The 11,658-nt window shown below is 25.2% G+C and overlaps 1 protein-coding gene and 2 long non-coding RNA genes across 3 annotated transcripts in view; 2 read left to right on the top strand and 1 right to left on the bottom strand.

Moving 5' to 3' along the window:
* The window catches only part of LOC132918062 (flap endonuclease GEN), a 4,185-nt gene extending 1,158 nt beyond the window's left edge, over positions 1-3,027 (bottom strand). The window contains exons 1-6 of the mRNA XM_060979129.1: positions 2,565-3,027; positions 2,253-2,427; positions 1,951-2,040; positions 670-938; positions 395-608; positions 15-306 (exon numbers count right to left, since the gene is read on the bottom strand). Coding sequence (XP_060835112.1) covers positions 15-306; positions 395-608; positions 670-938; positions 1,951-2,040; positions 2,253-2,427; positions 2,565-2,722 — 1,198 coding nt within the window. The 5' untranslated portion in view covers positions 2,723-3,027. The remainder of the gene's footprint in view (positions 1-14; positions 307-394; positions 609-669; positions 939-1,950; positions 2,041-2,252; positions 2,428-2,564) is intronic.
* A 100-nt stretch (positions 3,028-3,127) lies between these two features.
* LOC132932095 (uncharacterized) lies at positions 3,128-4,930 on the top strand. Its single transcript, XR_009662812.1, has 3 exons — positions 3,128-3,534; positions 3,905-3,954; positions 4,472-4,930. It is a non-coding gene; the product is annotated as an uncharacterized LOC132932095 (long non-coding RNA).
* A 3,393-nt stretch (positions 4,931-8,323) lies between these two features.
* Positions 8,324-10,973, top strand: LOC132932000 (uncharacterized). The gene is made up of 4 exons (XR_009662797.1): positions 8,324-9,221; positions 9,282-9,379; positions 9,852-9,961; positions 10,561-10,973. It is a non-coding gene; the product is annotated as an uncharacterized LOC132932000 (long non-coding RNA).
* Positions 10,974-11,658: the final 685 nt, after the last annotated feature.

Raw genomic sequence — 11,658 nt, 5'->3', positions numbered from 1 at the left:
TAAATATAAATTACTTTTTTTCTTCATTTTTTTAGAGGACGTAGTATGCATGTCTTCATAGATTGAAACTTCATTTGGATACCTTCTTTGAACAGCTGTTTGAGGTTCAATAGATGTTATTTCATAGTTATTCCATTTTATTTCATAACATTTTATTCCTTTATTAATACGCTTTTTAATAATTTCTGTCATTAAAATATTTGCTTGGAACTTATCATCATACATTAAATGCCACCTAGTAAGTAACGGTAAAAATTTTTCTATTGCGTACTCTTTTTCCCAGCACAGTTTGGTCGATGCAAAATTCTATAACATATTAAATATAGATATTTAAATTTAATTTAATATGAACCTATGCCATTCTACCTATTTATTTTTTTAAATTTATACCTACAATAAAAGCATTAATATCTGGTAAAATCCATTTTGCAGACACTTTTGGATAATTTGGTACTTTTAAGAATTCTTCAATAATTTCTTCAGATGGAAAGCTTTTATTTTCTATAGCTTTATTTCTTATTTTCAACTCTAGCTTTGTTTCATTAGTTTGTAATTTAATATCCATGGTAGCAGAATTTAAAACTGTATCACTTCTCCAATGTCTCAAACTTGAAAAATCAATAATATATTAATATGAAAATGAAAATAAGAAATACAATTTAAAATTACCGATCAAGGACAGAATCATCATCTAGTGATTGAAGAAACTTAATTGCAGTATCTTTTCCAATACCCGTAACACCTTTTTCATCATAATCACAACCACATAGTAATGATAAAGCAATCATTTTGTGACGTCCAATTTTTAAATTGTTTTCAATTGATTCCATGCGATAAACATCAACAGATCCATTTCCAGATGCATTAAAATTTCTATATACAACACGAGCACCATACAAAAAACAATCACTATCTTGAGTCACAATTCCACTCACAATCTAAAATTGAATTATTATTTTTAAGTTGATATTTTTTTTTTTTATTATTATTATTTTCTGATTGAAAAACATAGCTTACAAAAAGTACAACAACAAAAAAAAGAATAAACAATAAGAATATAGATAAATATAAGTAGTAAAATCCAGTGGCATATGCAGAAATGTACAATACACGAAAGTGGATGGTTATAAAAAAATATATACAATTATGTAAAATGTAAATTTTTTTAATGAGATCGTATTAATTTAATATTATACGATGACAAATAAAGAGAAAGGAAAATCAACATAATTAACAAATAAACAATGAAAATTTAATAATACAGGTTATTTAAACTATGTAGCTAGTTTTATTTGATAAAAATATAATTATTAAGTTACTGGTAGTTAAGAACTAAATTAAAATTATTGGGAACTTTAAAAAATTTTACAGTAATTTTTAAGAATTTAGTTTGTAGTTAATTTATTTATGATTATAATATTATAAGGTATTAAACACATTTTAAAAATAATAGCATTATGTATAAAGCTATTTTTACTATGTATTACTGTATTACTTATTGAAGGTGGATCTATAATTACTAAAGTGACAGCTGTAAGACATAACGGCCACGTTGATGGTACATACTATGTACTATTATTAAACAACTGTGACAATAATAAACACAGAATATGTCAAATGTGAATATAGAAGTCTATTTTTGTCTTTGATTTCATTTTATCACAATTTAAATACTATTTAGATTTTTAATAAAGTGAAACAATCATTTGGTAGGAAGAAATGTTGAACACCCAAATCTCCCTCTCACCTGAAGGTATGCCACTAGTCTACTGATGTGGAATATTAATGTTGGAATATATTAGTAGAATTATTATACTGTAACCAATATAATATATAGATAATATAAAATCAATTTTATTATTTGAGTAATACATATAAATGTACAATTATTAAAGTTATATCTTTAAGAGCTAAAAATTAGTAATTTATTAACAATAATATAATACTAACCCCGTTTTTATTAAGTATAGCACATAACTGTTCTGCTTCTCCAGGACTATAAACACAAGTTACTCCCATGATATTCAATAAAAATTCACACTGAAAATAATAAATATATTAAATAAAATATTTACAAATTTTTATTCTAAGAAATTCTATTACTATAACTAGTGTTGGTTCTACCAATCATAAAAGTATTTAAACATTATTCTGTTAGATTCCAATTATAAATTAAAATACAACTAGTTCTTGTATCTACTAAGTACTTTAAAATTTTTTTCTTTACATTTAAGCATTAAATCTATACTTACTTGTTTTTGAAATGAATTTAGTCGTTTACGAACAATATGAGTCTTTGTTGGTGCTTTATTTCCATTAATACGTTTTTCTATTGTACCATATTTTAGAAGTGGTGCTTCTCCATCCAAAACAAATATTGGTATGACGCCAATTAACAATAAATTACAAGTACGAAAAAATAAATTCCTAAAAGAAAAATAAAAAATAATTAGTTATACTTATAATAGATAAATATAAATAAAACTAATAAAAAATGTTACAGATACACTAACTTCAAATAGATACTATATAATATACATAAAAAGTAATATTATTTGGTTCACCTTAAATACATGTTTTTTTGGCTCATATTTTGATTGAAGTTTTCACTGTCACACACCCAACCACTTAAATCAATCGCAATTACCTTGCCGTGTAACTCCCAAAGAGGCATTTTTTCGGCCACTGGTGTTAACAATGACCAAAGATTTTTTACACCCATTTTAAAAAAAACAGCATACAATTATTGACGAAAAAAAAATAGACATGCGAATTTTTTATACCATTATTAATATAAATTTTTAAAATCAATAAATTAAATGTACCTATTGTACCTATATAACAAAGGGGTATCTAATCTAACCAAACTAATACATTTATTGTATACTATTAAATGTAAATTAATATTTAACAGCAATACAAATCGAAAATCGCCATTTAATATCTTAAAACAATCAACAAATATACAAATTACTAACACAGAAATCTATAAAACATAATTAAATTTATAATTTATTCAATTGTTTCGGTTTTTATAAAAAGATATCAATAGAAAAACAGTTATCCTTATCATAAATTTAAAATTAAATGGTTTGTGTTTATCATGCACGGGATGGGGCCAGTTGGACCCCGTGATAAGAGTTGGACCCCGTGATAAGAAATTATAAGTGATAACAGAAATTAAAAGTTCGAACACTAACCTCAAATCGCAAAAATTCAAATTAATACCAACTATTCAACATTGTAAATAATTCTACTACGATTTTTGAGTATATAAATTTCTCAGCCTGGTCCCCAGAACCAGATACATTATTTATCCGTCGTATTCTGTCGGTCGAAATTAATAAATTACCGTTATTCAACATTTTAACGACTTTAACGGGCAACGAATAACGATTACTTGTTTTACGTTTGCTGCCCCTGGCTGGAAGTTTGGTTCAACATTTAACATAAGTAAAACTTGTGTATAATAAGTGCCTAAATCAATTGTTTGTAATATATTTGAATGTTTATTAATTAATTAATATCCAACTAGTAAGTACTACCTTTATTTTTAAGTCATTGGCGCAACTATAGACCTAAATAACAAATGTTTGTTATAGAATTTCACACATTATTACTTATTTGTATGTTGTACATTAACAACTTATATATTATTACACTCATAAAGTAAATAATTTCCTTATTATTTCAATATAAATATATAATACATAAATACTTTACAACTCATAATAAGTTATAAATTACATATATTTTATATTTATCAATAAGATCATTACATGTTATTTTAAAATTATTTTCCTTTTTTTCTTTGTTAATCGTCTTAGTTGCACTGTGGTCTCTATGTTACACTGTCCTATAAATGTTAGTATTCTATCTTATGTGTTTTATGTTTTGTTAATAGGTACATGTTTAACATAATTAACAGTGTAACAACAATTCATAACAAAATTAGTAAGTTCCATCAATATTTGTATTTAGTCTAGTATATAAATTGTTTTTTATTTGCTGTGCGTATTTATCATATTGCCTTCAAAGCTTAACCTGGTTTCAACCTAAATTTGAACAATTCCCTTATTAGTCAATCATTGATGAAAAAAAATTAGTTTTAATTTTGAGAAATTTTTATTACTTCAAATACTAAGTTATATGTAAATGTATCATAAATAGAAATCGTGTACTGGATATTTTTGCTTTTTAATGGTGTGTATGAAAACAAATTGTTTTTAATTATTGTTATTGTTGACAATATTATACCTATTATTAAATAATGATTAATTTATATAATAAACAGAAAGACAGTCTTTCAAAGATTGACTATTGTTGAAAATCAGTTCTTTTAGAATTACAACAGTACACAAATAACCTCACAGAAATTGTATAATTTTTATTTTCTGAATAAACATGATTTGTTATGTTTATGGTTGAATAATGTAAATTTACTTTTTTAAATTAGAAATTATACTTCCAGATCTGAAAGAAAAATACTACAAGGATTATCAGAGAATCTGTACAGTAACTGAACAGAAACAATGATCTGTTGATGTTTTTGAAGAGGACTGTTCTCCAAAATCATGACTATGTCCACAACAAATTGGACCTTAGTACCTATGTTGTAAATACTGTGAATATTGTAATTCATTTAAATTTAATTTTCTACTTGTCCACTTACAAAAAACTATTCAACTGGGGAATTAATTGTACTTATTATTGTAGGCGGTCTGTTATTGTTCAATGTTATAAATTATAATATTCCTTTTATTATTAAATTATGTAATTTATTAAGTTTATTGTTATTGAATTATTTTATTTATAAAATTTACTGTTATTTAATTATATTATTATTAAGTGAGTAACTACCAGTAAAAAATTATACTTTATTTTTTCAAAAATGATGATTTTAAAATAAATTATAGAGTTAATAAACTAACGTACCCATTACATTTTTTTTTAAATACTACTTAAAAATTAAAAAGTGATGTTCTTCTTATTAAAATTAATCTTATAATGTTTATACAAAAACTGTATTTAAGCATTTTCAGATCTGTTGGTTGCAGTAAGAACTATTTATGAGAAACTGTTTTGCTTTCAATTTTTAATCCTAACTATAAAAAAATTGAGTAAGTGGGTGTTGCTTTGCTGTACAATAGGTTAATAATGGGTGTACTGACATTTAAATTCAATGAAATAAAATCATTATATCAGAAAAACAATTATGAACAAAGATGTTCTATCAGCCTACATTATTACTAAGTAGATTTGATGGCATTGTGAATAAAGTAATTAATTTTACTATTGCATTAGTACAGCAGTAGGTTAAATTCATTTTTACAGGAAAAACAATGCATTTGAAAATGCCATTATATGTATAAAAATATAATAATATACTTGCTATATAACTTCTTATGAAGAATCATGTATACAATTTCCAAAACTTAAAAATAGAAGAAAGACAACTTTTAACTACGAAAAAGTTTGTTCTTTTTTTGAAATTTGATAGGTAAATGTCAAGGTATAAACTTATAATACTTATAAAAACAAATCAAGACTTATGAATTATGATTATCCTTATATTACATTTTTAAGGTTTTTTACACAACACAAAAAGTTTTATGGACATTTGTGATCTGTGTTTTGTTTATATTTCAATAATATTAGTTATAGCCAGGCTGTCAGATCCTTATTTCTTTCATCAGTAGAAGGGGTTTATATAGGCAAGTTCTATACATTATAATTATTTTTTAAAAATAAAATATTGGTTGGTCGGTTGATTCTTCTATTATTCTATCTCTATGATACAATTTATTTTATAAATTATTTTGTCATACAGTACACCTCAAATAGTGAACGCATTATGTATTTTATTAAATTGGCATACAGATTTGAAGGTATTTTGTATAGGCAACCCTACCGCACATTCAATATTTTCGCTATTTTCTATTTTCCTCATAAACTATTGCATAATATTTAAAAACTGTCGACTCATTTATAATTATATAACTGTCCAAATTCTGATTTTTTTATGAATTTTTGTCCAAAAATTCAATTTATTATTACGTTTTCAAAAATCTAATTCCAAAACTAAACCCTTTAATACTGGCCCCATCTAGATAAAATCTTCAATGATCGACGCAGATGCGTCCCTAGATAATCTTCCAAATACTAAAGGTTTTTCAACTCAATTATTTAGACGGTAAGTGGTGATTTAAATTTAAAGTTTTCAAAAAAGGAAATTGGCGGGAAATTTGGTTTTAGCAATTTCTTAATTTTAAAATTAAAATTCAACATTTTTGAGAACAAAAATTTGATCTCAAGGTGTCACTGCATTGAACCTCGAAGATTTCGAAACGATACAACTATGAACTATAATATTAAAAAGTTAGTACTTCAAGTTGAACCTCAAAATCTATGGATGAATATCATAATAACAACATATTATATCATGTGTTAAAATAACGAGTTGTAAAATGCGAAGTTTTAGAAAAGTTATGTTGTATAACATAAAACTTTTTAAATATTTATTTTATTTACTTAATGCAAGTCTGCGTCATATTCAACATTAGGTACTTAGGTCAATTTCTTTAATGAATCTGGTTTCAAAGTAAATAATTATATTTTTCAGTTATATAAAAGTTTAACATTACCCTAAACGGTATAATAATACTGAATCTTCTACATTTTAATTACCAAAAGCAACAAAAAAATTATGAAAAATTACGACTAGGTACAATTTGTAAGAAATACGATATATTCGCAAACGTCAAAGTCATATAATATTCTATGTAAATAAAAAAACTACATTACTTATTATACGTACAATTACAAAAGGTAGACCTTAAACACCTTTTCAAAAGCGTAAATATTCTTAATTTCGTACTGTGTTTCATCATTATCTATGAGTACTATTATTACTTATTAGTACTGTATACTTGCATTAAATTGTTAAATTTTAGGAAGGCATTCATATTTAGTAAAACACTAGGTAAGTATACATATTATTTAGAAATAGTTTTTCATCAAATCATATCGAGAATCATGCGGCAATGATATGATATATTATAATTTTGAAAAAATTTTACGAAAAAACTATTGTCTCTACAGCTATAAAAGTTACGTTCCTAAACAATGGTTAGGCCTCTCCAAAAATTACCCTGTAGTTGGGGTACCTTTAACCCCCCCCCCAAATATATTTTTGAAAAACCTTAGTGGTCGTTCTACGTGTCTGAAACTCAATATTCTGGTATTTTTGAGGATTCTGATTAAAAGTGATATCTTTTGTCGAGACCGTAAAAGCCGTTTTTACCCCACTTTGGGGCTTTGGAATTCCGAAATTTGAGTTTTTTAGTCGAGTGTTACTCGGCCGGGTTTCGATGTAGGGGCATAGTTTCTTCACCAAAAGTTTTGTTTTAAGTTATTTTACATAAAATCTTTCGGTGGTCGGAGGGTCCTATGCCCCCCTCATGAATATTTTGAAAAATGTTTATTTTTTGTTCCACGTTTCTGAAATTCGCAGGTTCGATTTTTTGTAGATCGGTGATCAAAATCGGCGTCTTGTGTCGAAACTGTAGGAGCCTTTTTTACCCCTCTTTTTGGCGTAGGAAATTAGGATTTTGCAGTTTTTGGACTTTGTTGCCACGAAACACTTAGACTTTGGGTGGTTAGAGCAATTTTTTTCTACGCATCGTTAAAAAATTTTTGTCAAAAATCGAACGGTACCAAAACCAAAGAAATCGGACGTTTTGTTGGAAAGTTATGATTTTCTTTTTCTTTTTTGGTACTTAGATTTTACGTATTTTCTGAATTTTTTGAAATTGAGTTTTTGTTCAATCTTTTTGAAATTTGAGTGCTGACTTATAAATGCCATGACGAGTTATAAAGGTTCTATGGTCAAAATGCCTAGGATCATTATTTACCCCGTAATCGGGGTGCGAAAATAGTTGAAAATTGAATCACTTGTTTTTTTGTATACACATACGTTTCTTTGTGGTATACCCCCGTATATCGATTTAACGAATTATATTTTTGAACTTTTTACTCGTTTTAGGTTTGTTCGCGTTTCAACGTTTGGCAATTACGCCATCAGCATAAAAAATAATTTATTTAGAAGTAATTTTTCATCAAATCACATCGATAATACATTTATTTAATGTTTATACCCCTCGTTTATATAAGCAATTTCGTTGTATATATGAGATACGACCATCATTTTTAAAATGTACGACGCAGTCAGTCGATCACTCGATCGTTAGCCATACAATTTTTAATAAGTCGTTTTACTCTAACACTATATTTTATGATCCTTCATTAAGTAAAACTTAATTAACTATTCAGTATTCGACTCGCAATCAATAAATTAAATTCATCAACCAAAATTGTGTTGATATTTGATTTTCATTCCTTAAGAAGAACCGACTAGGTACCAAACAATAAATTAAACAACCGTACAAGATCTGACTGGAACGGGATATAACAGTGTTATATATCAACTAGGTACCTAGGTATCAATAATTGTTCATATAACTGATGAACTTTGAATTTCAATCATCAAAATTAACGATATATACTCCTAAAAAATGCTTATAATTAAATGTATATTGTTGTGAATGTATAATAATAATATGACAAGTCTCAAAATGTATTAACGCTGAACAATAGGTATAGTAAATTACAAAATGACAAGTGTAATATTATGTTTTCTATTCAAAAATTTGTCATTGTTCGTTTGTAGATGAGGTTAATCCCACATAGAAGAATGATAAATGGTGAAATCTAAAGTTTATCGATAGAGAATTTTATGCAGATTCCATTTAAATGGTCAGTGTAATGAATTTTTCAGTAGTTAAATAGATAACTTTCAAAAAGCATAAAAAAGCCAAAAAACAATACAAAATTAGCTTTATCAATATTATCATATATTATACATTAAGATAATGAATTATTAATTAGTATAACCATGGTTTTAGTTTTATAAGGTTACCACTTCGAATGTCTGATAAACAATTGCGGTTATGTTCAATTTTTACGTAAATAATAATTATACGTTAATTTGATAATTTGTATTTTTTTAATTTTACTTTTTAGTATTTACGTTCTAAGTAATTAGTTTTTGTATAATTAAATAATATGTTCTTTACCCTGTACAGTATACAAATTACAGATTTAAACAGTTCTCTTTAGATGTGGTCTTCATCAGTCATTCTTATAGTCATTGGAAACAACCGGTTTGCATAATATGTAGATTTAATTAACAGTATAACAGTATAATTATTTTTACTTTCTAGGTACAATGTATCGATAAATAATTGAAACCATTGCAAAAAACAAGTTAAATTCATGCTATCTACAACATTCATATTCAAATCTTCATAACTTAAATCATGTAAGTTCTGTATAGTGTTCCTAATGTTCCTATAATGTAGTACTCATTTAAGGTTTATTACCTATTAGCATATCTGAAACAACTTAAGAGATACACTGACAAGATAATTATTTATCTTATAAAGTTGTAGTCAGGTGTTGGTTGATACCTGTGATTTTGTAATTGTTGGCTGATCAATTTTATAGTAGTAGTAAATGGTGATAGAATTACTATTTTATAATATTAAAAAGGTTGTATATATCTATATTGTTATTTTTGTACTTTTCTATATCAAGTATAGATAATAATAAATAATATAAGTATATATACTTTAGGTACACAACTATAACACAAAGATGTTTGCTTTAATAATATTGATTAAAGATTGGTTTCTATTTTACATTAAATTTCATTATAATATTGAGCTATTGAAACAATTTTCAAAATTATTAATATAATATAATTAATATAATTTTTTTTTTCCTAATTATAGTTAGCAAGATACACTAACTGAAGTATACATGTATCCAGGCCAATAAGGAGATTATTCTGTTTGGAAAAACATCTGAAAAAACTGTTCCTACTAACATAATTGTTTATCCGGTAAGGTAGAAGAGTTCATATTATCTGAATTACTATAGTGTGTCACTTTACTATTATAAAAGTTATTTTATGAATACTATCTATATTTTATTAGTCTGTATATTACAGCCATAGCAACACAGGGAATCAATGCAATTTGATACTGCTATTAATTATGTTCATAATTATTTAAGTTTTAATTTAACCTAAAACAATATTTTTAGATATTTATAGGCATTGTTACACATACAAAATAAGAGATTTAAATAATACATTCAATTTTATAATATTCTACTCTTTCTTATAGAGGAAAGAAATAATATAAATTTTTATGTTTAATCAATATACATAATACATTGTCAAAATGCATTTAATGTATACTTAAAATCAGTATTGTATTAATTGCTATCTGGTTAACTGTCTGCTATTTTAGTGTTCCTGTTTACTTATTTTTCATTTTTATCACAATAGTTTAAACATTTTAAATAACCAGATATTCTATAATATTGTTATCATAATTAACAAATAAAAATACTACATTGGTGATGGTTATTTTACATTTATAATCAAAAAATGTATGCTTATGGTTTTATTTATATGATTTTGTTTTATTGTTATAGTTTGCAAAGAAGAGATTCCAGATAAATTAATATAATAGTGACTAACATGGACTACTCAAAAAAGATGTGTTGTTCGCATACAAACTAATCGCTATCCAGCAAGCTGTCAATATTACTCTATTGATAAATATCTGACAATTGATTATCAAACAAAGTTTGTCGGTTTAAATGAAATAAAAGAAAACTTGATACAAATATTATTGTGACAATTAATATTATTTTTTTTTACTTTAACTCCTTATAAGGTGTAAAAGGCTTTTATTTATTGACTTTTTAATGTGTCAACAAACTAATTAATTTTATTATTATTTTTACACTATTTAAATCAAATTTCATCTATAAAAACAAAAAAATTGAAATAGTGACTTCTTGTATTATGGATATTTACATTCTTTTAACAAACTGTTTTGTATTCAGACCTTACAAATTTACAACTTATACTTTTTAATATATAAATTAAAATTAAGTCATTAAATTTAATTTCTTATTTAATGACAAACAAAAGCAAAATATAACATATATATTTATATTTGGGCAATATAATGTTTAATAGATATATAAAATAACAGTTTTATAATTTATCCATAACTTATAACTGATGTGTATATTAACTTATACATTAAATATTTATAGATTTTAATCAAGTAAATGCTATTTCTAAGATTTATCTATGCTTTATAAATTATGTTGAGTTTACTACTGATATTAATATGTATGTATGTTTTTGAAACTGCATTAAAAAACGATAAAAAAAAAATCACAAATAATTGTTAATGAATATTAAATTAATTGCATTGCATCAAATCCAACATATTATAAAAGAGTACAAACACATACATTTTTTGTCATATAAGACATAATCAAAATTGTTATGAATTTTGTGTTACACACTACACAGATTCACCAGTATAAGATCACAACATACTATTTTTGGTCATTTGGGTTTAAGTGGGTGTGGGTCATTGACAACTTTATAGTATCTCTTATGAATAAAAAGGTTGACTGAGTAATATTATAAAATATATATTTTTGTTACATTTGTTACACAGTGTAACTTAGAGCTTTTTCATTTTTCGAAATTTTCAATTTTCATTCGCT

The sequence above is a fragment of the Rhopalosiphum padi genome, chromosome 1 (genome assembly GCF_020882245.1).
Source record: "Rhopalosiphum padi isolate XX-2018 chromosome 1, ASM2088224v1, whole genome shotgun sequence".
In the NCBI taxonomy this organism is placed as follows: Eukaryota; Metazoa; Arthropoda; class Insecta; order Hemiptera; family Aphididae; genus Rhopalosiphum; species Rhopalosiphum padi.
The sequence above is the reverse complement of the archived record's forward strand: the minus strand, read 5'-3'. Positions and strand labels throughout refer to the sequence as shown.